The sequence below is a fragment of the Primulina huaijiensis genome, chromosome 2, assembly GCF_012295235.1.
Source record: "Primulina huaijiensis isolate GDHJ02 chromosome 2, ASM1229523v2, whole genome shotgun sequence".
NCBI classification, from domain to species: Eukaryota; Viridiplantae; Streptophyta; class Magnoliopsida; order Lamiales; family Gesneriaceae; genus Primulina; species Primulina huaijiensis.
In genome coordinates, this window is record NC_133307.1 from 6487971 (window position 1) to 6515344 (window position 27374).

At 35.1% G+C, this 27374-nt stretch overlaps 2 protein-coding genes across 8 annotated transcripts; one reads left to right on the forward strand and one right to left on the reverse strand.

The window, feature by feature from the left end:
* The first annotated feature begins 1361 nt into the window (after positions 1-1361).
* LOC140965987 (gamma-tubulin complex component 2-like) lies at positions 1362-25949 on the forward strand. 2 transcript variants are annotated; one of them, XM_073426275.1, is made up of 20 exons: positions 1362-1627; positions 5325-5370; positions 5883-6017; positions 6131-6262; positions 6843-6926; positions 7012-7110; positions 7245-7336; positions 8105-8177; positions 8248-8400; positions 8469-8588; positions 8681-8734; positions 9154-9237; positions 9346-9420; positions 9508-9630; positions 24148-24273; positions 24354-24461; positions 24576-24638; positions 24758-24832; positions 25309-25496; positions 25583-25949. In XM_073426275.1, the coding sequence occupies exons 1-20, from the start codon at positions 1620-1622 to the stop codon at positions 25704-25706; spliced, it is 1962 nt and encodes a 653-aa protein (XP_073282376.1). In that variant the 5' UTR covers positions 1362-1619; the 3' UTR covers positions 25707-25949. The 2 variants fall into 2 exon arrangements, with proteins under 2 accessions (XP_073282376.1, XP_073282382.1); XM_073426281.1 differs by having other exon boundaries at positions 1362-1602.
* On the reverse strand, positions 19436-22094 carry LOC140965959 (L10-interacting MYB domain-containing protein). 6 transcript variants are annotated; one of them, XR_012173197.1, is made up of 4 exons: positions 21687-22094; positions 20058-21609; positions 19781-19832; positions 19527-19598 (listed from the first exon to the last, which is right to left on the reverse strand). XR_012173197.1 is itself a non-coding variant. In XM_073426257.1 (3 exons), the coding sequence occupies exons 1-3, from the start codon at positions 20896-20898 to the stop codon at positions 19536-19538; spliced, it is 1101 nt and encodes a 366-aa protein (XP_073282358.1). In that variant the 5' UTR covers positions 20899-21801; the 3' UTR covers positions 19436-19535. The 6 variants fall into 6 exon arrangements, 4 of the variants coding, with proteins under 4 accessions (XP_073282358.1, XP_073282350.1, XP_073282363.1 ...); XM_073426257.1 differs by having other exon boundaries at positions 19436-19598; positions 19781-19977; positions 20058-21801; XM_073426249.1 differs by having other exon boundaries at positions 19499-19977; positions 21687-21824.
* Positions 25950-27374: the final 1425 nt, after the last annotated feature.

The window sequence follows — 27374 nt, forward strand, 5'->3', positions numbered from 1 at the left end:
CGATGAGATATTTTCTTATAATGTAGCATTTGAAATCATAAATGACAATGAAAATCATGAACCAAAATCTTTTGATAACTATAAAAATCGACAGGACTTGATAAAATGGAAAGACGCCATCCAGGTTGAATTGGATTCGCTAAATAAACGTAACGTTTTTGGACATATAGTCCTTACACCTGAAGGTGTAAAACTTGTTGGGTACAAATGAGTTTTTATTCGAAAACGAAATGAGAAAAATGAAATAGTAAGATATAAAGTTCGACTTGTTGCACAAGGTTTTTCTCAAATGCTTGGAATTGATTGTGAAGAAACGTATTCTCCCGTTATGGAAGCAATTACGTTTCGGTATTTGATTAGTTTGACGGTATCTAAAAATTTAGAAATGCGTTTTATGGATATTGTCACATCTTATTTATACGGATCACATCTTAGTTATATATATGAAAATCCCTAAAAGATTTAAGATACCTGAAACATAAAGTTCAAAACCCAAATAATGTTATTATGTGAAATTGCAAAAATCATTATATGAGTTAAAGCAATCCGACTGAATGTGGTATAATCGGCTAAGTGAACACTTAATGAAAAAGGGACATATAAACAATTCAATATACCCTTCCGTTTTCATTAAGAAAACAATATCCAGATGCGTAATTATTACTGTATATGTTGATGATTTAAACATCATTGGAACAAATAAGGAAATTCAAGAAGTTGTGTTGTACTCGAAGAAAGAATTTGAAACGAAGGACTTTGGAAAAACAAAGTATTTTTGTCTGATTTGAAAATTGAACAAAAAGAATGTTGAATATTTGTTCACCAGTCAAATTATACAGAAAAGGTCCTTAAACGTTTTAGTATGGATAAATCAAATGCTTTAAGTACTCTAATGGTTGTTAGATAATAAACATAGAAAATGATTCATTCCGTCCATGTAAAGATGATGAATTTATTATTGGTCCAGAAGTATCATATCTAAGTGCTATTGGTGCCCTTATGTATCTTACAAATTGTACAAGACCTGATATATCTTTTGCTGTAAATTTATTGTCAAGATTTAACTCATATCCAATAAAAAGACACTGGAACAGAATTAATCATATATTCCGTTATCTACGAGGAACGACAGACTTGAGACTTTTGTATTCAAAAGATACCAATCAAAGTAAATTGGTTATGCTGATGTTGGGTGCCTATCTGATCCAAACAAGATACGTTCTCAAATTGGAAATGTATTTTCGTGGAGGGACTGCAATTTCTTGGCGTTAACATAAACAAATGGCTCGCTGGAAATCAAGATTCACGCAAGCTATATTCATTATATTCAACTAGGTAGTGTTGGATCCATAGTTGTCATGCCTCACTCCCATATCTAAAGTTCTCTGAAAATTATAATACCATCCCACCTCGAAACGATGCCACTGCCTCACTCCCAGTTTTAACTTTTTCCCTCTTCAATAATTTCTTCTTTTTTCCCTCCATCTTCCCTGCCAGTCGAGCTTTTCCGGCGAGCGGAAGTGGTCACCGGCGGCCCGAGTTCCGCTCGCGATAACGGCGTTCCAACGAAGGGGTGACCCCACCACAACAAGCCATTTTCAGGTTAACAAAAGCTGTAGATGCTTCGGTGAGTATCACTTGATCTTTTTTTTTTTGTGTTTTTTCGTTTGATTTTGTTGGCGAAATATGTGGATTTGGGCCATGGTGTTTTGATTTTTGAATTATTTGAAATTTAGTTCCAAAGGCGGTGTTAGTGACCGAGGGTGGTTCAATTTTGCTAGCTTAAATTAAAAAGAGATGTCAATATTTCTAGAAATCAGATTCTTGGTTTTGTACTTTCTTTTTGGTTGGCAACTCTGCAAATTGCTTTCAGTCGGCAGTCAGTGAATGGAACTTGGGGATTTTATCTTTGATTATTGAGAATGACGAACATATTTTTCCTCGTTGGGTGAATGCTATCTTGGTAACTGTCTCGATTTTTATCATCGTACTTATAACTACTATGTTTTCAAGGGTTGAGATGACGATGGAATATACCGTGTGACAAGATTTCCCATTACAGCCTTTTCCGTTACAAAAAGATAATCAAGCTCAATGTGTTTTGACCGTGCATTAAACAATGGATTCACTGACATGTGAAGTGCCTAACATTGTCACAACACAACATTGTCACAAAACAACTGTGGTGGTTCTGCTAAAGTAACCCTAATATCTCTTAAAAGAAATGTTAACCATGTAATTTCTGCTGTTGCCGAGGCCATGGATCGATATTTGGCTTGAGAACTGGAACGAGACACCATAGGTTGTTTTTTTGAACACCAAGAAATGCATCAAGACCTGTAGTACTTCTCCGAGTGATACTACAACTAGCCCAATCCGCATCACCCGCATCACCAAAATTTTTCGTACCATTTAAATATCTCAAAATGTGTATCACTGCCTTTAAATTAGGGGTGGGCGCAGGTCGGGTTTTCGGATACCCGACAAGTCGGGTAGTAAAATTTACTACCCGACACCAACCCTGACAAGTCGGGTAGTAAATTTTACTACCCGACACCAACCCTATCATGTCGGGTACCCGAAATTTTCGGGTATTTTCGTCATAGTCAAGACCAGAGATTTGGTAGTTGGTCGAACTAATGGACTGAACGTTTCGTCATAGTCAACGCCAGAGATTTGGGTGAAGCCCTTTGCAACCATTTGAGCCTTGAAGCGATCAATTGTTCCATCTTCCTTTGTTTTGAGACGATAAACCCACTTTGAGCCAACAATATTAACTCCAAAAGGCCTGGGAACTAAGTGCCATGTATTATTGTACTGGAGAGTAGAAAGTTCATCTTGCATAGTGTCGATACAGCGCCGATCTTTTAAGGCTTTTTTGAGCGTATTCGGTTCAGATGACAGATGAAAAATACTCTCTGGTTGCAACAATAGCATAATCTTGCAGGTATGATGGTGGTTTAAGCTGCCGCAGTGACCGAGAGGTAATTTCAGAATTTGATTTCAGAATTTCGATGGTTGGTGGTTGAGTTTCCATTGTCTGTGAAATATCTCAAGAGTTTCTTCGGCTGGTTCAGAATCATTTTGCATTGAAAGATCATGAGAATCTGCAGAAATTTGGTTAAGTGAATCAATGACTTGTGAGTTTGTTTGGTCAGCACTATGATGCTCAAGGATCGTGGGAGAGACATCTTCAGTTGTTGGAAAGTAATCTGCATTCAAAACATTGTCACAACAGTTTGTAAATTCAGGAGCAGCTAGAGTTTGAGGATTTTCCCTTTTGTCTTCATTTGAATGAGCTGAATGATAATCTTTTTAAGTGCTGATCCATTCATCCAAGTTTGGAAAATTGTGAGAGTGTAAACTTTTGAGAGCTTTGGACTAGTTGAGTTGGTTTGAAAGGAAAAACTTCCTCGTAAAAAATGACATGCCTTGAGATGTAGACTCATTTTGTTTTTTGTTCTAAGCACTGACACCTTTTATGTATAGGACTATATCTAAGAAAAACACATGGATATGTTTTCTTGGCAAACTTCGAACCTCCTTGATGTCTCAAAGACGGAAAGCACAAGCATCCTAACACCCGTAGAGCATTGTAATCTGGATATCTATTGTAAAGCTTGTGATACGGGCTTTCGTTTTGCAAAAATGATGATGGCAAACGGTTAATTAAGTACAAAGCCGAAAAAGCTTCAACACATAAAGGTAGTGACAAATCATCATGAAATAGCATTGTAAGCCCAGTTTCAACTACGTGCCTATGTTTCTTTTCAGCTATATTGTTCTGCTGAGGAGTTCCTGGACAAGAAACATGTAATTTGATGTCTACAACTTTTACCCATTTGACAACTAATACATACGTCAGACATAGTTGTCAATAGCGAGCATAGCGCTCGCTATTGCCCGTAGCGAGGTGAAGCGAAGCCCCATGGCTACAGGGCGCTACGCGCACTACACTTCGAGATAGCGAGCGCTATCATCGCTGTCAACGCAATAGCGTCGATACCGTTGCTATAGGAAAGATAAGCTGTAGGACATTTTTTCAAAATAATGCAGAATTTTTTTAGGGCCATTTTGCACAATTTTTAGGCCTAATAATATATGAAATCAACGTTTCTTATCATCTTCTCCATTTCTCCTAATCAACCCTGACGTAAACCCTACCATTCTCCACTGTTTCTCCTCTTTTGTTGCTCGTGGCTTGCCAGACATTGGGCTGTCGGCCGCCGGACTTTCCTCACGTCGTAGATGAAGATGATGAATTCAACTTTGATGAAGAAAGTGAAGAAGAGAATGATGCCGATCGTTATGCAGTTTCAAATGAAGAAGATGGACTCGATCTTGATTGAAGAAGTTGAATATGAATTTTAGATTATGTTTTTCTAGTTTTAGAATTGAAATTTTATATGTTTTGAACTTATATATTTATTATTTAAACATGAACAATTGAATTGATATTAGCATATGCTATATATTATATATTTATATATTTAGGGCGCTTTACTTTCATGGGTTCAAGACTACAATCAGCAGTGTGGTGTATTCTTGAGCTAATTAGGTTTTTAATATGCACTTCGAAGATCTATAAAAATACAAAAGAAAAACAATTTATTTCCCGGATCTCTTAATGCTACTTCTAACACTTGCATTTTAATATTTTTCAATAGAGAGAATTCAAATTGTGACAATTGCAATATTAATTTGCCAAATTGTAGATATTCAAATTTATAATGGTTGAACTGAGAAAAATTAATTTATTTTCCTATAAGAATTAAAATCTCAATTCTACTATGTGAAATCAAATGTAGTAATATTTATAATGGTGAAAGGGTAAAACTGTATTTTATCATTTAGTTATAATGTCAGTCTTAATCAATCAAACTAAATAAATTATTATGTACCAATATTATTTCACATCCTATTTAATTTCTTTAACAATACATTATAATTTATCCATATTTAATCTTATCACTCAAAAGTAAATCCAACCTAAAAGCAGAAATCTGGCCTCCACTTGTAAAAATGGGAGTCTTCTCTCATTCCTATACAGTATTTTAAGTGAGTGTGACATACACAAAGCATTTTCAAATCTCCAAGAATTGTTGTTGGATTAGAGTAAGAGTATCTTTGTTAATTATTCTACAGCGTGCAAGATGTTTTTCATCCACATAATCAATAAAATTCAATGTTGTTTCATATTATTTCATTCACAATTTGAACAAGACAAACAAAATTTGTTTTTCTTAAAGTTTGTTAGCCCAATAATTTTTATCAAGTATCTTTATATAATAATTTTGATGATGATCATGCATTATTTTGTGCAGTCCTGGAATGGACAAACCTATAGGTTGCTACCATGCTGCAGTTCAGGTCAGTGTTTTGGGTGGTCAGCCCCCCCACGCCCACAGTATCTCTTTCCTATAATATGTCAGAGAAAAATGTATTTTGTCTCAAATTTTGGAAAGATTTAAAATTTTGTTTCACAACCTACCATCTTATTTCTGGGTCTGGCTCCATCCGCAAGTTCAGGTGACACCAAAATAAGCTTTGTCTTCTTGGAAGTGTTTCAGTCAGTAGTCAGTACTAATACACACTTAAGGTACTATATGATCCCATTTAAGCAAAATTGGCTCAATTGAGACTTGTATATGTGGTTAAAAAGAATTCATTGTAGATGATGACTTTTGCATTGAGTTGGTGATGCGTTCATGTTCTTGTTCTCAATTGTAGTGGTCTGTGAAAGAACATGTTGCCATTTAGGATTTTTGTAGATCAAGCTATAGAGTTTGACACTAACATGGAAAAGAACGAATTATGTTTAAACCTAATAATCTCTAGCCTTTGATAAAAGATTAGTATGTCATGTTCATTATATTTTGCAGGAATTGATTGTTATTGATGATTTGCTCTACGCTTTGGTTGGTATTGAGGGCCGGTATACTTCAATCCGCAGAGTTCTTGGGAAGGATGATAACATAACTTTCCAAGTTGATGCATCTTTGGATTTGGCACTTCAGGTAAGCATATTTCCTAAAGGCTTTTGTGTTCGGTCTAAAAGGAATGAGTGCATTACCTTTTTCTCATAAATATCAGTCACTTGGATTTTTTTGACCTACGCAAATAATTTCAGGAATCTGCAAAACGGATATTCCCCCTGTGTGAGAGCTACTTACTAATCAATCAGTTTGTTGAATCGAGGTCCCAGTTCAAATCTGGTCTTGTAAATCATGCATTTGCAGCTGCACTCAGATCACTGCTTCTTGTAGGCCATTTAATGTTTTGTTGTCCTGTATAATGTTTTCTGTGTCACTCTTTTGTTCTTTCAATTCCACAATGCTCCATGTCTCTGGTGGGAAGATAATACTGTGCAATAATCCTATATTTGATTAGCATAGCTGTAAGCAAGCATAGGACAGTCGGCATCTTAGTATGTGTGAAAATGTGTGCCATGGAGAAATTGCAATAGAATACTCTCTATCTAGCACCTGCTATTAGTTGATTGCACGATTATCAATCAAATATAAAGATATATGTTACTTGTGGGTCTTAATAAAATTTAACTATCACAAAGTTTTATTTTGAAGAAAGGAAGGGATGTCAACTGTTCCATGACAACCATTTTGGTCTCAATTCCATCGAGAGTACATAAGATTGTGTACTGTTTCTATACTTATGCTTGTAACATAAGTTTGTTGAGTGCAATATTGTGTCAAACTAAATCAAACCTAATTCTTACCTTTTCCTTTATCGTGCTCAACTTGTAGGAGAAGTGGAGATAACTGACTTGGTATTTATGTCTGGATTATTATGAAAAAGAATTATTATCTTCAATGTGTATTTAGGATTACCAAGCGATGGTGGCTCAGCTTGAACATCAATTTCGATTAGGAAAACTTTCTATTCAAGGATTCTGGTTTTATTGCCAGGTTTGATTGGAAAACTTTATATATTTTTTATATCACCTTTTATAATTGAGGAATTTATTTGATCTTTGTTTCTAACATCTCACAGCCGATGATGGGGTCAATGCAAGCTTTATCCATAGTGATAAAAAAGTCTACAGCTAATAATTTTATTGGTTCCGCAGTTCTCAACCTCTTGCAAGGTCAGGTATGACATTATGCATGTGAAACAAACTTGAAGGTTATTCTAGATTAAAAGTTGTAGTTTATGATTTACATTTACTGGGCTAAGTTTATTAGCGACATTGTCTGTCATAATTGCTGAATAACTTTTCCTTTCAGGCCAAGGCCATGGGCGGTGACCATGTAGTGAGGTCTTTGTTGGAAATGATGTCCCATAGTGCAAGCCAAGCATACCTGGGTATTTTAGAAAGGTACTATTAATTGATGCCTTATTGTTGCATACAGTAGGGTTTTGTAGTAGTTTAACAATGTCAAATTTGTCATATGTACTATAGATTTGAAAAACTCAACGGGCTAAAAATTAGTTGTAGCAAGGTGTAGGAAAATGCATTTTGCGCTCGAACCTGAAGAAAGCTAACCAGTGAGTTTATCAAATAAGCATCTATTCAGAGTGCTCACATTATTTCTTCAATAATTTTATTAGCACCTGGTTCGAGTGTGCTCAAATTTTCAATCATTTTGTGGTTTAGATAGAAGTATGGAATGATTTTATTTCCTTCTCGATAATTTTTGTTGTCTCTCCTTGAAATACTCTGACCTTAAAAATTCTATTGTCCCCTTCCCATAAAAGTTTCACCTTTAAATTTTCACTTAGCACCGAAAAAATCCAATTTATCCTCTTAAATTTTGCATTTCAGACCTCTAAAAATTTAGACTTGCCCTCTCTAGCATTGTTTTTTTGTACTAATTAAATATACAAACAGTATATTGGTTCCACTGCTGCTTTGGGCTTCTCTTTCAGAAGCATTGTGAATTTTTTTCCTGAGCATACCTTCAAAGTAATGAATTGTTTTATGTTGTAACAACACATTTGTCCTGATAAGCAGCTTGAGAGACTGTATGTCAGCACAGAGCGAGTATGGTAATATGCAGATTCGTGATGGAGTGCTGTTTCTTCCCTTTTTGCACGTATCTTTCTTCAATTTTGTTAAATATACTGTTGAATTGAACCATTACAGGTGGGTTTACGAGGGAGTGATTAATGATCCATATGGTGAATTTTTCATCGCTGAGAATAAGTCTTTCCAAAAGGTTTTTTCCATTTAAAAATCAATACTCCCGGACTTGGCTTTTATAAACCATCTGATCTCACTTTTAACAGGAAAGTCTCGCGCTAGATTATGATGCTAAGTATTGGCAACAACGCTACAGCCTGAAAGATGACATACCTAGTTTCCTTGCAAATGCTGCTGAAACAATTTTGACAACTGGAAAATATTTAAATGCAATGAGAGAATGTGGGCATAATATTCAGGTTAATATCTTGAACTTGTGGGTCTATGATTACTGTCTTCAATCTTCCAGTCAGATTGGTTTGAACAGGTTCCTGTAGCCGAAGATTCAAAGTTAACAAGTGTAGGGTCTGATCATCTTTATCTCGAGTGCATTAAAGCTGCTTATGATTTTGCAAGTGGGGAATTATTAAATCTAATTAAAGAAAAGGTGTGCTAAAACCGCACCTTCCATATCCTCATTTATTGCTTTTCCTTGCCTTAAATTCCTTTTTTGACAAATATTATTTGTCTTGTTGGCAGCATGACTTAATGGGAAAACTGAGATCGATCAAACACTATCTTCTTCTTGATCAGGTATAGCTGGTTTTTGCATTTACAGTAATTCATGTTTCAATTTAGATTCAGATTTAGGAGTCTTGTGTGTGAATGATTGATGAGTTATTGAGATGTAATAAGAAATAAACCAATCCTAAGAAAATGTTTCACCCATGGATCATTTAGGTCAATTATGCGTGTCAATTTTGGGGTCTACAGGTGATAAAAGGATGCAAAGTACTTTCTATTTGCCTGTTCAGACAGCAGAAATATTGATTTTTCTGCAAGCCGTGATAAGAAACTATATGTTTCTTTGCCTGCGGAATAGAATGTTTCTTCCAGTTATCACATGTGATTTATATTTGCCAGTGGCTTTCCTTGTGGGATTATAAGTAGAACATCAGAGGTTCATTGAGTCGATAAAATATTTTTTCATACTTTGTTAACCAAACTTGCAGGGTGATTTTTTGGTTCACTTCATGGATATAGCTCGGGAGGAGCTCATGAAAAAGCCTGATGATATTTCTACGGAGAAGCTACAGGTGTGTTGGCAAATAAATATTTTGTGCATTGGAAAAGTAAAGACTAAATTTTTGATAACAATTGAATTCAATAATAGTAGGGTATGATTTTATTGCTGTTCTATTCAGTCACTCTTGGATCTTGCATTGCGAACCACAGCTGCTGTGGCAGATTCATACCACGAGGACTTAACATGTTGTGTGGTGAGTTCTAATAGCTATACCTGTGTGGTATGGAACTGTGTCTGCGCCAAGTGCTTTAGGAAGTTCTTTAATTTAATTTACTTCCAGGAAACAACCACGCTATTGAAGCGGTTGAGTGTACTCAGAGATCTTCAAATCGACCAGATTGCCAGTGACCTAGAAGAACCTGTGAGCATAACAGGCTTGGAAACGTTTGCCTTGAGTTTTAAGGTCGACATTCATTTGCAGCTCTTTCTTTGTTCTTTATGTTTTTTTCTCTAGGTCCCAGTAAAATTAACTTCAAATGTTTCAATCCAGTATGCATGATATATTTGTTTTGAGCTTCATTAATGAGGTGCCTAGAAGCGTGAATAAATTCCCATGTAGTAAAAAGCATGAAATTTTGCTTTGTGGTATACATTTTGTTGCTTTTATTTCTTCATTTATCTTTGTCACTACTTCTGTTAAAATAATAAATAGATAACTTAGATGTTGTAAATGGTATGCAAACAAAATTCAGCTAAGTTTCCACACCTCTTAATCAAATAAAAAATTAAGTTTTGGTTTATTTATTAGATGGTCCAAGTTGATTTAATCAGTTTACCAATCAGGCAGTTTGCTAAGTGTTAAATATTGGATACGTATTTTAATTCTTAGATTAGATAGAAACTTATCTTTCTTTTGAATTTAAAATAAGATCGTATTTGGATTAAGTGATAGGGTAGGGCTTCTATAAATCAGTCAGTAACTTTTCATTTTATATTAATTGAATGAGAAGAGTATTTCTTCCAATGTTTCAGTAAACGACATAATATCATAGCGCATAAAAAGCACATAAAAGCCCGTAACTAAAAGGGCTGTATTGGTTTTAGACTTTTAATAACTTTTATGGAGTTTAAAAGTCTAGAGATATTCAATCTAGACTTTAATATATTCTATAAAAAATTAGTGATATTCAATGTAAACTTTTGTAGAATTTTAAAAAGTCATGTGGTATTCAAACTTGACTTTTAAAACTCTATAAAAGTCTATAGGTATTCAAAATGTCAATATAGACTCCATGGAAGTCTATTAAGTACAAGAATTAAAGCCTAAGGTACAACAATAAAATGTCAAAAATGTCTTTGATTCAATCTAAAGATTTGGATGTACATTTAATTGGGAAATCCCCCAAACTCACATACTCAATACAAACGTTAAAATTTTCATTCTTTTTTCATCCATTTATTTTTCCTTTTATTTTTACTTTTTAAAAACATATATATTTTTTTCATTGCTAACAATAGTTTAAAATCAAAATTATTAACATATTTCATTTTTTTTTTTTGAGTTTCANAAAATTGATATATTTTTTATACAAAAATTTATTTAAAATGAATGAAATGATTTTAATTTAATTATTTATTAATATTGAAAATTATTGTTATGTATTTTTAAAAAATATTAATTATTTAAATAAACATGTTGAATTGAATAATTGAAGTTTAATTGCAATAAATTTAGTACTCACTTATTTATTGTCTTTCGTAAAATCAATATGTAAAAAATATTATATTAGAGATAAATATTTAAAATAAATAAAAAGTTATTCACATCCAATTGTTAGTTTAAATAAATTTAAAAAATCACAATAATAAATTACAAAATCTATTGTGTTCTATAAAAAAGTTTACAAATGTCAATAAAAGTCATGCAAAATAAATGTACAAGATTTTGTGATAATCTTTAAAAATCTGTGAAATTCTGCAAAAGTAAGTAGAAATTATCAACTCCACAAAAGTCTGTTATTTAAAAATGTCAGCAAATATCTGCAACGAATACACCCCTTAAATACGGCATGTCGACTTCTTCTTCCTTAGATGCCTCATCGTCATTGTCGGTGTCGAATTTAATCGCTGAGAACACTTCTCTCCCCATCCCCAATCATAAATTTAACGGGACAAATTACCTTCAATGGTCTCAGTCCTTCATGATGTTCATATGTGACAAAGGCAAAGATGAACTCCTTTAGGGTGAATGGAAGCGGATGAACTCCTTTAGGGTGAATCGAAGCGTCCAGATTCCTCTGATTCAAAATTCAAGGCGTGGAATTTTGGAAATATTATGGTCATGTCTTGGTTAATTAATTCCATGACCACTAAAATCGGCGAAATTTTCTTACTCTATAATTCAGCAAAAGAAATATGGGATGCAGCAAGGGATACCTACTCTTCCTAGGAAAATACGTCCGAAATCCTTGACATTGAAAGCCTTCTTCACGTTCTGCTACAAGGAGATAACACCGTCGCTGGCTATTTTAATAACCTCGCTCGTTTCTGGCAACAATTGGATATGTTTGAAGTTTTTGACTGGATGTGCGAAGAAGATGACAGGCGTTACGGAGACATCGTCGTGAAGAAAAGGATCTTTAAATTTCTCTCGGGCCTCGATAATTATCTTGATGATGTGGGAAGCAGCATTTTGGGGCCTAAAGCCCCTTCCAATCTTCGGGATTTCTTCTCCGAGGTCCGACAAGAAGAGCCGCCGCAAATTGATGTTGGGCTCATCTCCTTCAATCGCTTTTGCTGATGGTTTGGCCATTATATCTTATCGCTCAGCTTCCTCTCAGTCAATTGATCAAACAGCGTGACCAATTCTCTGCCAACCACCAACTCCAGTGGAAAATCAACACGACAGGGACGACTTTGGTGTGAAAAGTGCAAGAAACCTATTCATAATTTAGAAACTTGTTGGAGAATCCATTGCAAACCGGCAGATTGGAAGCTTTTGCGAGAAAGACATGCTAACTCCAATGCAACTGGGAGTTCTTTCTCTCTCCGCCTTTTACTGTGGCTCAAATGGAGATTCTTCAAAAGCTACTCAATCAGGTTCATAACCCACCAAATCCATCTCTTATTGGCACGGGAACAGCAGCCCAAGAGATGAATTTTCTACTGCTTTTAAATTCCCAGCAAGATCTGTCCACTTCATGGATCATTGACTCCGGCGCATTGGACCATATGACTGGAAATATTTCACTTTTTCGCTTCTGTGTTCCCTGTCAAAATATGCACACAGTCCGAATAGCGAATGGATCTTGCTCCAAGGAGTTGTCTCACAATATTTGTTTGAAACCGGTCTTGCTTGTTCCTGTTTTAACATGTAACTTACTTTCAGCAAGTAATTTCAATGCTGATATGAGGTGCACAACTAAATTCTTAGTTGACTCGCGTGTTTTTTAGGATTTGGCTTTGGAGAGGACGTTGGTAGTGCTTGATCTTTGTGCAGGCCTGTATCTTTTCAAAATGAGGGATCCTCTGAGAAGTATGACATTGAACCCATCTAGTTCTCGACTTCATCATTCATTTCTGTTAATAAAGTTGGTGAGATTTTGCTTTGGCATTAACGCTTAGACCATCACAATTTTTTGTACTTACAAAATTTTTCCTTTCCTGTTCAATAATAAAAATTCCTAGTCTCTGGATTGTGATATCCGCCAGTTCTCTAAACATACAAGAAATACGTTGAAATCACAACCTTATAAATCATCTAAACCTTTCTCCCTTGTTCATAGTGACATCTGAGGTCCTTCACATGTCAAAAGTATCATTGGGTCTTGTTGGTTTCTATTGTTTGTAGATGACCATACGCGTCTCTCTTGGGTATTTCTAATGAAGGATAAGACTGAAACATCCCTAATCTTTAATCAATTTAACCTAATGATTCAAACCCAATTTTCCACCAAGACTCAAGTTCTCCAAATTGATCGAGCAAGAGATAGGAATCATTCATCATAGCTCATGCGTTGAGACCCCTCGACAAAATGGTGTCTCTCAAAGAAAGAACTGCCACTTGCTTGATGTGATTCGTTCTCCTTATTCACAAATAATGTCCCACGTCATTTTTGGGGTGATTCTATCATATGTGCAACTTATCTTGTCAATCAAATGTCTTCTCTTGTCATTAACTAAAAATTCCAATCCAAGCCCTTCTTGAATTTTACCCAAATACACACCTACTCCACAACCTCCCACTTAAGATCTTTGGATGTTCCATCTTTGTTCACATTCATTCCCAACATAGGGACAAACTTCATCCATGGTCTATCAAATGCATTTTTCTGGGTTATTCTCCAAACCAAAAAAGCTACAAGCGTTATTCCTCAACGAGGAAATTCTATATTTCAATGGATTTAACCTTATTTGAAACTGATCCATTTTATCTCAACTGCCCGATTCAGGGAGAGAATATAAGTAATGAATCTCAACATTGGAAGCCTATAAATGAATCTCAACATTGGGAGCCTATAACTCCAGCCAAACCTTCTCTTGAACCATTACCCGATGCTCCTACAAATCCAAAGTCCAACCTTATGCTGAACCAACCCTTCTTGTTATGTTGCCCCAAGTCTACTCACGCAGGATGCAACCTCAGCTTGAGAGCAAACAGAACCCTATGCAGGATCAGCTAGGCTTTAGCCCTTCTCGCTGCCAGATTCCCTGGAAAATGATCAAGGTGATTAGGTGACACTTCTTTTAACTTGTCTACAATTGAGCATAATGACCATGTTGATAGGCTTATTCCATTAAGAAAAGAAGTCAGATTTTGTACACAACATCCTCTTTGCAGTTTTGTTCCCTTTGATCATTTATCACTTGTATATATAGTTTTTGTGTCGAATTTAGATCAGGTTCAGATTCCATCAAATATCAGAGAAGCCATCCAACACCCAAATTGAAAGTTGCAGCATTTGTTGAAATAAGGGCACTCGAAAAGAATAATACTTGGCAGATCACCAAACTTCCGTCCGGGAAAAAGACAGTGGGATGCAATTGGCTTTCACTATGAAATACAAGGCGGATGGGAGTATTGAATGATTTAAAGCACGTCTGGTAGGTAAAGGATACACACAAGAATACGGGATTGATTATCAAGAGACATTTGCTCTTGTGGCTAGGCTCAACACTGTGCGAATACTTTTGTCGATTGCTGCTAATTTAGATTAGACGCTATATCAGTTTGACGTCAAGAATGCGTTCTTGAATGGAAACCTTGAAGAAGAAGTTTACATGGATATTCCTTCGGCGTTTGAATCAGGAACGATTGTCAACAAGGTATGCATGCTAAGAAAATCACTTGATGGCCTTAAAAAATCACCTCGGGCTTGGTTTTGCAGATTCACCAATGTTCTGAAGGAAGATGGGTACCAACAATGTCATTTTGATCATACACTCTTTGTCAAGCACACAACAGATGGAAAGATCATTGCTATCATCATATATGTTGACGATATATTTCTCACTAGAAATCATGAGAAATAAATTATTCATGTGAAGTCATTGCTCTCTAAACAATTTATACTTGAAATTTTTTCTCGGGAATCTCAATCTCCCAAAGGAAATATGTTCTAGACCCCTTGAAAGAGATGTGTATGTTGGGGTTTAAACCAGCTGTTGGAGGTGATACGAAAAAAAGAGAACTGGTTCGAACAATAATCCGTAAGGAAAGTCCGGATTTGGTAGTGATTCTGGAAACTAAGAAAGAACACGTTGATAAGTGGTTTGTGTCCAGTATGTGGAAGGCTAGATTTGTAGATTGGGTTTGTCTGCCTTCGGAAGGCCGTGCGGGTGGTATCCTAGTGATGTGGGATCCGAGGGTGGTGATGGTCAGTAATAATTTGATAGGGGAGTTCTCGGTTTCTATACTGATTAAATTCAATGATAATATCAGGTGGTGGTTCTCAGCGATTTATGGGCCTGTTAAGCCGCGAGATAGGGAGAGATTTTGGGACGAACTATCAGGTTTGAGTTCTATCTGTGAGGATTATTGGTGTTTGGGAGGTGATTTTAATGTGGTAAGGAATACGGGAGAGAAATTGAACAGCTTATCTTCCACCACGAGTATGTTATGTTTCGACAATTTGATAGGTGAATTGGGGCTCCATGACCCTCCCCTTTTGAATGCAAAGTTCACTTGGTCAAATTTCAGGGCGGATCCGATTTGTTGTCGACTAGACAGATTCCTCATCTCAAATGGATGGAAGGATATTTTCCCTCAATTCAGAAAAACAGTTTTACCCAGGATCACTTCGGATCATTGTCCGGTGATTTTTGATACCACTAAGTTGAGAGGGGGGCCTGCTCCGTTCAGATTCGAGAGTGTTTGGTTGTCCCATAAAAATTTTAAAGAACTTGTGCAGAATTGGTGGTGTGGTGGGGCATTTCAAGGTTGGGAATGGTATAAATTTATGGCAAAGCTGAAAAAATTGAAGGTGGATATTTTAAGTTGGAATAGAGATGTTTTCGGCGATGTGGGGGTCAAATTGGCGGAGTTAACTGCATTGATACAGCAATTGGATGAAGTAGAAGCTAATGGGGAGTGGTCTGAGGATTTAAAATCTCGAAGAAGGGACGCAAGATGTGAGCTCCAAAATGTGACTTTTAAAAAATTCCAACTTGAGAGTCAAAAAGCGAAGGTCAAATGGTTAAAGGAAGGAGATCAGAATACGAAATTCTTCCACTCTCTGTTGACTAAAAGAAAAACTAGATCGATTATAGATAAAGTGGAATTGGAGGATGGATCAATGATCACGGATGAGACTCTTATTGAAGAGAGCATTGTCAAATATTTTACGAATTTGTATAGGAAATCAGAGGGGGACGGAGGAGGATTTGATGGATTGGATTGGTGTCCATTGGATACGAATGAAGCGGAGGACTTGGAGACTATTTTCTCGGAGTTCGAAATTAAAAAAGCAGTGTTTGAGAGTGATGGAGATAAATCTCCAGGGCCGGACGGGTTTACTCTTGCCTTTTTCCAAAAGAATTGGGAAACTGTAAAGGGGGACTTGTTGAAAGTCTTTGCTGAATTTTTTGAAGGAGAGGTTGTGAATGGGATTACAAACGAAACGTATATTTGCCTCATTCCTAAGAAACAAGATGCGATTAGGATCAATGATTTTCGGCCCATTAGTTTGCCAACTAGTTTTTACAAGATTCTCGCAAAAGTGTTGACAAACAGAATGAAGAAAATATTGAATGGTACGATTGCCGAAAATCAATGTGCTTTTATCAAAGGGAGGCAAATCATGGATTGTTGACTAATTGCCAACGAGGTAGTGGAGGAATACCGTAAAAAGAAAAAAAAAAGGTTGGGTGCTAAAAATTGATTTGGAAAAAGCTTACGACAACATTGACTGGCGTTTCCTTGATTATGTGTTACCGAAAAAAGGGTTTGGAATCAGATGGAGGAAATGGATTAGAGGGTGTGTGTCTAATGTATCATTTTCGATTTTTATCAATGGTAAGCCGAGGGGAAAATTCCGAGGGGAAAGAGGACTTTGACAAGGGGATCCTCTCTCACCTTTTCTTTTCAATATAGTTGCTGATGTTTTGGGGAGATTAGTGGACAAAGCTAGGGATTTGAATGAGGTGAGAGGATTAGTGGTGGGAAAAGAGAATTTCGAAATTTGCATATACAATTTGCGGATGACATGTTGTTTATGGTACAGACAAAGAGGCATGTGATGAGACTAGTGGATTTAATCAAAGATTTCAGTCTAAAAACGGGTTTGAAGATTAACTTCGAAAAAAGTGTGCTTTTGGGGATCAACTTCGAGGATGAGGAGGTGGTGAGTTTGGCTCAAACGATTGGTTGCAAAAAAGACGTGTGGCCGATTAAGTATCTAGGGGTACCGTTGGGAGGTAAGCCTATGAATGTAGAGTTTTGGGAACCGGTCCTTTCCAAGATGTCAAAAAAGCTCGCAAGTTGGAAAAAGGCGTTCTTGTAAAAAGAGGGACGTCTCACGCTGATAAAGTCTGTCTTAAGTGCAATGCCTTCCTATTACATGTCTTTATTCCGGGTGCCAGGTACAGTGGCCGACAAGATGGAGAAAATGATGCGTGATTTTTTATGGGATGGTATGGATGGGGATAAGCATTGTCACGTTGTTGGATGGGAGCAGGTTTGTAAACCAAAGGATAGGGGAGGGTTGGGTTTGGGGAATATCAGTTTCAGAAATAGAGCACTATTAGGAAAGTGGTGGTGGAGAGGCACAAAGGAAAAAGAAACATTGTGGAAAAAAGTTATAAAGAGCATATATGGTCTTCAGGATAATGGGTGGGATTTGGGTTTAGCCAGCAGGAATGAAACTTTCAGAAGCCCTTGGAAATTCATTTCTCTTTTTTTCCTTCAATTCATCCTTTGTGTGGTTCGGTGTTGAGAGGGGGTAATTTTATTCGGTTTTGGGAGGATATATGGGTTGGAGAGGGTCCTTCTTTCATTTTTCGGTTTCCTTCTTTGTTCAGGATTTGTACCAAGATTAATAAACCTATTCGTAACTTCTTAGAGATTGTCACTGTAGGAGTCACGGTTTCTTACCGATGGGATGTGTGTTTTAGAAGAAATCTTAACGATGTAGGGCTAGGGAAATTTGCGTCTCTTGTGGGTATTTTAGATACGGTGAGGTTGCAGGTGGGTTCAGAGGATTTCAGGGTTTGGTTGGGGGATTCTACGGGCTTATTCTCAGTAAAATCTTTTTATGAGTCTATTTTCCAGTTCATATTTTTCCTTCTTTCGCTTGTCACGATCATATATGAAAAGTACCTATCCCCCAGAAGATTCAGATATTCTCTTGGATGGTGGCTTTGGGAAAACTTCCAACATCTGATTCGATGCAAAGAAGATGGCCAACTTGTGCGTTAAGTCCGAACTGGTGTACGTTGTGCCACGACCACGACGAGAACCAGGATCATTTGTTGATACATTGCTGTTTTTCAAGAGGGTTATGGTCCATGGTCATGAAAGAACTGGGATGTTCTTGGGTGTTTCCACAACGGGCAAGAGATATGTTCATTATTGAGCCTGGTATCGTTTTGGGATTAAAAGTTAAGAGATTCTGGTATGTGATCGTTCACTACACGTTTTGGACTATATGGCTAGAAAGAAATAACAGAATCTTCAATGACAAGCCCACCGATATCAATGAAGTTTGGGAGATCAACAAATTCAGAGTTGCGGGTTCGACCACAAAGATGAAGGACTTCAATCATTTGTCGATATCAGATGTTGTTAGGGATTGGAAGTTTTTAATGTCTTGATGACAGTGTATTAGTTGTTTCTGATTTGCGGACTACTCATCCGCCTCTTTGTAATACGATTTAATTAATATATAAATTTCAGGTTTCCTATCAAAAAAAAAAAAAGTGGGCAAGCTAATATATCTATCTCATAGGCGTCTTGATATTGAATATATTGTGAGTGTTATCAGTCAGTTTATGGATAATCCAAATGAGGAACGCATGGAAGCTGTGTATTGAAGATATACCTGAAAAAAACGCCTGGGAAGAGATTAATCTTTAGAAAACCTCCACCAGGAATATCAAAGTTTATAGTGATGCAGATTGGGTTGGTTCTCCAAGTGATAGACGTTCTACCTCGGGTTACTGCTCCTTTGTGTGGGGAAATCTAGTAACCTGGTGACCGACGATTTCGGTTGAGAATAAATCTAGCAAGCGGACTAGGTCAAGTTATAGTAAATGGACGATGAGTCCAAATATTGATCCCACAGAGACTAATAATTAATTACTAGAATTTTTATCACTTAACTTAAGCTAGACAAAATAAATAAAAAGATGATATATGGATTATTAATATAAAATATTAAATAAAATAATTGCAATTAAAAACGAGGGATTCAAATATCAAGGATAGATTCAAATTCAAATAAATAACTAAGATACACAACGTTACCAAATTCTACTATGGGCCCGTTTGGTATCAAAAGTTTTTTGATTAGAAAAGTGTTTTTTATGGATGGCTTTTAAAAGTGCTTTTTTAAGTAAAAGTTGTGTTAATATTGTGTTTGGATGAATAGATAAAAAACACTTTTTAAATTAATAAATATGTTTGGATACATATCATTAAAGTGCTTTTTTAACTCATTAATTTATATATATATTTTATAACGGATTTCTAAACAAGTGTGATGTATAAATATAAATAATTAAATCCATACCAAAACAATAAAATATTGAAATCTTAAAAACCATAAAAACAATTGTTAATAACAATGGTTAATGTTTACATTCTACTTTAATTTATTTAAATAAAAACTAATAGTTCAATGTCGACTTTTTATTGGCAGTGAATTTCTTATGTCATCTCTCAATTCTTTCATTTCCGTAATATTTTCTTGTGTTGGCTCTTGCCATCTCGTACCTCTGTCATGGACATAAACATTTTCACCATCTTGCTCGATTTCTTGTAAATCATCAATATTTTCGAGTTGTTCAAGAATATCTCCAGCCGCATCGTATCGCCTTATGAAATTGTGTAAAGCAAAACATGCCACTATAATTTTAAATTGAGTATCTAGACAAAATGTGGGCATATTTTGTAATACCTTCCATCGTGCTTTGCACACTCCAAATGTTCTTTCAATAACCGTCCTTAAACTGGAATGATGATAATTAAATACTTCATTTTTTGATCTGAACTTTGGAGCCAATCGAAATTGAGGTAAATGATATCTAGTATCTTTATACGGTCCCATAAAGCCTTTGAAAGTAGGATAACCTGCATCAACTAAATAATATTTACCTGCAAAAAATAAGAGTTAAAGTGTAAATATTTATCTAACAATTATTTAAAAAAACATATAAGATATATTAATATCAAACCTTCAGGTGGGAGTGGAAAATGCAATCTCTCTCTGCGCATAGCCTCTTTAAAAATTTTAGAATCATGAGCAGAACCTTCCCAACCAGCCCATACAAAAGTAAAGCACATGTCGAAGTCGCATACAGCCATAACATTTGTTGAAGTATACCCTTTTCTTCCAATGAAATCTATTTGCTTGCTAGGCGGAACACGAATGCATATATGTGTGCCATCAATAGCCCCTATACAATCTTTAAAATAAGGCCAATATCTTTTGTCATTCTTAATATATTCAGGGACATCTGTAAAATTAAGATCGATAGGTTTGATGATATCTCTCGACAACTTCCATATGGACTCTAAAACGCTGTGAAACTGTCTTGAAACAGTTTCCCCCGAGTGTTGAAAACGCTCTTGAACATTTCTAACTGAAGCAGGTTGACCCATCATGTACAAAAATAATCCCACCTTTTCATAGATATCAACTCCTTTTGTTGGCTGTAAGCTATATTTTTGGAGTAGATCGTCACATAGTTTATAAAAAACATGTTTCCTCATTCTAAACATTTCAAAGCATCGTGTCTCATTACCATTCAATATCTCTGCCACCCATTGAGACCCTGATAACCACGATGTCCTACATTTTTCTTTAACAATATATTTCAAAACATAATTCGTAACACCACACAAGGATAACAAAACCATTCTTTTCTTAGAGACATGTGTATTTGTAATAGAATCAACGGAAATGTCGGAATCACTTGATGCATCAGAGTTATCTGATATAGTGGAGCCTGAACTCGCAGACATCCTGTGAAAATATATGAATAAAGATAAATATATAAAAAAAACAATAAACATTGAAAGTTTTAGATTATTGCATTAAAAATTTAAACATACTACTTAGTAAAGTTGACTCATCAATCAATAAAAGAAAAAAACAAGTGCATTATTCAAGTATTTTTCCTAAAAACATAACTCATGTTAATAACGCTTCAAATCATCTTTAGTGAATGTCTTTGCCCAACCAAGCTGCAGTTCCGAGTCCTTCAATCCGATAAATGTTTGCCTATTATGCTTTTTACCCAAAACTCTAGTAACTATGAAGAATTGCTCACTGCCAACCACCATACCAGGCAAACTACGAAGAACCTCCAGACAATTTTCAATGCTACATGGATCATCTTTTGGTGTTTCGTGTATAGACTTTTGAGTCTCAAATTCTTGAAGGACACGATCAAGTTGATCGGCTAACCTAGTGGCAATGGGACCTCTTTTTTCCCCACTCTCCCTTCTTTTTCTCTTCCTTTGCTGCATAGAGCTGTCAGCTCCCATTGTTGAGTTTTCCATAAATTCTTGGCTTTCAACATTAATATAAACATCACTTTGAAACTCTCCATCTAACTGAACATCCCAATCATTTGTATCATCGTTGAAATTATTATGAATTGGTTGATCCTCTGATGGTGCTATTGCAGCATAGCCAGTTGCTATGGAACCTTTAAATATCTTTTCCAATAAATCTAAATTCTTGGGTCCCCTCAATCTAAACTTTGCATACTCGGGATTTTCCTGTAATTTGCAACGTAACAAAAAATAAATAAAAATAATTAATTAAAAATTTAAAATGTAGTATATAAATTATGTACCTTAATCTTATCCTCCCACCAATTATTATCAGCTTGCACGGTCATCTTGTTATGATCCCAACCAAGGCCAGTCTCATTATTTCCAATAAGTTGTGCCCACAATACAAAATATTTTCTCATAGAATCCCATTTATTTTTGAATTGTTTTTGATTCAAAGAAAGTCCCGTTCTCTCATGAAATTTTGAAACTAAATTTGTGTACCCCGTTTTGTTTAAATGTTTGGTAGGCTTATTGCCGGATTCAATTTCTTCCTCACAAATTTTTAAAAATATTTCGGTATTCTGATCAGTCCAATCCGCCTTATTATTCCCATCAGCAACAAATCCAGGTTCAACAGTCTCAATCGTATATCTAGGTAATTGACTTGGATTTGATAATCCTCGTTTAGGAGCTAACTTCGAATACATTCTATATTCAAAAAATAAAACATAAAAAAAAATAGATTATCTAATTCACAATATCATAAATGAAAAAGTAATACAAACAAGGATTAAATAATATTACAGTAATATTATGGTATATAACATATTTTAATTAATATAATATAATATACGTAATACACAAGAATTGATGAATATTATATACGTAGTTGCAAAAAAATGGAATAAGCAAATACTTTCCCCTTCCTGACTTCCTGGATTTATCGGATCATTGACCGAATTGTAACATAATTATCTAATTCACAATACGTAATACAGACGTAAATGAATAGGGAGTGTAGATTCTGCAGCAAAAAGAAAGCAGAAAAAAATGAACGAACAAAAACCTCGACGGAAAAAAAAAATTGTACCTTGTAGAAGAATGGAGAAAAGATTGAGAGGAGGCTACTGGTGGATGTTTTTTAGGTTATTAAAAAAACTAGTGAAAAAAGCTCTAAAATAGAGCTTTTAAAAAAGCTCTAATTTCAACTTAAATAAGTGCTTTTTTAAGCACTAGAAGCCCACCCAAACAAGTTAAAAATTAAAAAAACACTTTTTTTTTAAAAAAAGCACTTTTTTAATTGTAGTTTCTTATACCAAACGGGCTCTATGTTGACACGTGTTAAAATCCAATTAATTATTTAATTCTTGACAATCACAGTGAAATCCCTAATTTATTTATTAAACGATTCCTCGAGTTAATAAACCTATTTAAATAACAGTCCAATTATTTCTAGTTGAATTTAATTAGATCGAAATGCATTAAATCTTCGTGGAATTTCATCCCTAACCTAAAACCGCACACTGAAACCGAATATTATTTCTAGTCAGTTTAACCATGTGTTGATGACGTCTTTGTTGCTATATTTAACCAATCATTTTCTGACTGTTCTTCTCTCCTCCTTCCCCCTTCTGCGTTGGTTTTTTTCTCTTTTTTTGCGCCTTCCTCTCTTGCTGCTCACGTACGCTGCCTTCTATATTTCTTCATGGGCTTAATCCTCCAATTCCTTGAAGCTCATGTCAATTTCAAAAATTGTTGATAAGATTTGTAGAGATTTTATTTATCAAGATCTGCACAGATTTTTTTCCAAAACTTCAATATTCTCACGATAATAAAATATAAAAATATTTTATTTCCTTTCTTTTGGTATTTTGTTTCCTTTGAAATTTTGTAAAATCATCTTATCTCATAAATTAGGCTTTTTTCCTCTTTTATTAAAATTTACAAATATCATAAAAATAATTCAGATAAGTACATAATTAGGGATAATAATTATAAATAAGCACAAATATTATAAAATAAAATACCAAAAATTTCTATAAAATTGGGGCTTATCACCTGGCGAAGCAAAAAACAATATGTAGTGGCACACAGTAGTGCATTAGCAGAATTTAGAGCTTTAGCTCATGGAATCTGTAAAGGAATGTGGATTGAAAGACTACTCAGTAGACTACTACTGTAAGGCTATCAGTAGATGAAATTAATGTGCGATAACCAAGCGACAATCAGTATCGCCAAAAATCCAGTTAATCATGATCGAACCAACCATGTTGAGGTAGACCGAAAGCAAGAAGATTGGAAGAAAGATTGTGCACCTTAGCTACATTCCTATGCTATTGCAATTGGCAGACATCTTAATAAAGGCACTTTTTTGAGCTAATTTTGAACAATTTTTTTCCCAGCTGAGCATGATAAACATATATTGTCCAGCTTGAGGGTTTAAATATCGGAGAAGTATTCTAATTCTTAGATAGGGATTTATCTTTCTTTTGAATTTAAAATAAGATTGTATTTAGATTAAGTGATACGACAGGGCTTTTATAAATCAGTATGAAACTTTTCATTTTAGATTTAATTGAATGAGAAGAATATTCTTCCAATGTTTCTTTATCTCAGTAAACGACACCAAGATTGAAGCTTGTAAAAATATGCTTTAATTTATCAATGAAATAAAATTATGTAAGTTTTTAAATTTCTGTTGATTGTCTATTAAATTCTGTTCCATTATAATGTTATGGAATTCTATCTTCTCCGGTTCAGGTTTGTTGGCCATTGTCGCTGGTGATCTCAAGAAAAGCTTTAACAAAATATCAGCTCATATTTCGCTTTCTCTTTCACTGCAAACATGTGAATCGACAGCTTTGTGGGTCATGGCAACTACATCAAGTATGAGGCTTGAATACCATGTGACTGTCTCATTAATCACTTACTCCCTTCAAGTAACTTATCTGAGATGTGTATTGTAGGGTCTTCGCAGACTTGACATGCAAGGGATAGCAATTTCTGTCTCATCTTTGTTGTGCCGTAATATGCTTAAATTTATCAATAGCCTTCTACATTATTTGACATCCGAGGCACATCACTCAACCCTCTGTTTTTTCTTAAAAAAAAAAAAATTTTAACATGCTGGCAGCTCACACGACTCCTGCTAGAAATTCTAAGCATTTTATCTTCTTTTTTTCTTTCAGGTTCTTGAGCCAAATTGGCATGTGATGCATAATAAGCTTCAAACTGTGAAGAGTATTGATGAGGTAGGTGGATATTCTTGATTATCAGACCCTTATATTTTAACTTTGTAATTTCTTTAGCCCTGTGGAATTTTTTGAACTAGTTCTGATGCATTTCTATCTCTTCAAATTCTATGATCCAGGTTATAGAGTACCATGATTTTTTTCTGGATAAGTGTTTGCGAGAATGCTTGCTCCTTTCTCCTATTCTTCTCCAGGTATGCTACCTATTTAATTATTGGTATATATTGCCTTTATGAATTACTTATTACAATTATCGGATACAGCCCTGTTTTTCTGTATCAGGAAAATCACACAGCTTTCTGCTCTACATATTGTGTGCAGATTGCTGAACAGTATCTTTCTTGTTTGACAAATGATTTTTAAATGGTAGCCTTTTGAGGAACATGTTTTCTGGAAGCCATTCACCATTGAGTAAAACATGTTTAAAAAACAAAGCCGATCTCTAGAAATCTTATCTATGTATTTTTTTGTTGGTGCCAAGTAATTAACTTCCATTAGTAAAGTAGCAACGCATGCTATATATTTAAATAATATTTATTTTGTGTTTTAGTATATGTGTAATTTTTTTCTAGCTTGTGAATAGCATTCCTTGATCTAATATTACAATTTGATTTGATGAGGATGCTACTCTAAATCTCCTTCTCTCAATGACTGACTGCCTTCATTGCAGAAGCTGGAGAAAATGAAAATGATGTGCCTTCAGTATGCAGCAGCAGCTCCACGATTGATTACTTATTCAGTTGACACTCCCAAAACAGATGCGCTTGATATAGAAAAATACGAGAAATTGAAGCTAAGGACTCAATCTCAGGCGCAGAAAGTGGTGTCTGATAATGCAACAATCATTGAATCTATTCTGTATGTTGTCGGACAATTTTCCCTGAACCGCTATGTCTCTTTACGTGCATGTTATGTGACATTGTTGTTCGATGCATGATCTGCAGGAAGTTTGAAAAGGAATTCTCAGCTGAGCTTCAGAGCTTAGGACCAATATTGAGCAGCAGCTCTAGTGCAGAGCCGTATTTAACCCATCTTGCGCAGTGGCTTCTTGGTGTTGGTAGAGATTGAGAATTTATTTTGTAGTATAACTTGGGAGTAACCAAATTAGATCGCGTACATTATGTTTTCCATGTTCTCCTAAATTTAAGTTATCTTTTTTTTTTTCCTTTAAATGCAATACTCTGTACTGCCGAGCCTTCCAGCTTTGTAACATCTTATGTTTTGCCCTTGTAGGCTCTGTTAACATGGTAACTGAAAGGTGATTGTTTAGCATAAAAATATTGTTTAATAGAGGGATTATGTGTTTCAAAAGTGTTGTGTTGTGTTCTGTGCCGTAACACCTAGCATAACATGGAACATAATAATCCAACACACAAAACTTTACGTAAATATACCAGGACACAAAGAATTATGCACGAGTGATATTTGTGAGGTGTTTTCGGACAAAAGATTCGTTAAAAATACTTTCAGTTACACAAAAACAATATTAGTGAATAACGAAATATTTTCCAACACAACAAGAGATTAAAGTATATCCAAAACATCTATCATAAAATAATCAAACTAGTCATTGAGAAGTTGAAATTTTGTTCGAAGCAATTCTCAACCAACATTACAATGAATTTTAGTGGTTGAGCTATTTTAACACTCCAACGACAATACAACAAAAATACTTGTCGTCGAAAATCTTCTACTGGAGCCTCTATTCTTCAATATATCTTATTTAACTAGAGATTATTCTTTGAATAGATGCCTACAAAACATGAAAACTAGAATTTCATTAGGAAATTAACATTTTTAAATGAAAAGATCATATTTAGAGATGATATAAATCTTATCATAATAACATTAGTCTAGAAAATCAAAACTCATGTAAAAAAAATATAATTTAAGAGACATATTTTCTTTTCAATCTCCCTCTTTTTGCCTATATAGACAAAACACGTAAAAATGTTAATCCACACAATTTCCCCTGAGTTAGACTCCCCAAATATGTTAAAATGTTGTTAGAGGTGTTGCAACATGAGTTGAGAACATCCATCATTCATTAAATGACAAACATTAAGAAACAACATATCATAGAGATAAACTGAATAAACAGAAACAAAGAAGTAAACTAAAAGAACTAAAATGCATCACTATCAAAGATCTCTTTTGTCTCTTCATGACCAGAGCATGAAGGTCCAGTTTTTGCACCTTCTTCACCCGACATTTTTGCTCCCACTGCAACATCTTCTCCCCTTTTTGACCAGAATGGACAGTCACATCTAGCAGTAGAAAGTACTCTGCACCTGAGCTTCATAATGGGCAATTATTTCCTTGGCCTGGAGGATCTGCTTAAGGACAAAGTTTATCTGTAATTGTAGAAAAGATGGAGATCTTTTCTCTTTATAGCAAACCGGTGCTATCTTCAACAGCTCACTGGCATCCGAAAATTCCTTAGTGATGTCACAAATAAAGCCTTGAGATTCAAGGAGTCCACAGATCAGAGACATGAAGCACAATTTGGTGGATTTTTGTGGGATCCTCAACTCTTAATCGTTATTACAATGCAATTTGATTATAGTTAATTAATTATAGCGTAAAACGAGTAAAAATTTCTTTACAATGAGCCCAAAATGTGCCAACTATGATTATAATACTAAAAGTAGTATTTAATAAAGTCTCAACATAAGATAAGCCCACACATGCTGAAATCAACTACATACAAACAACTCATATTCCCGGGACATGCCC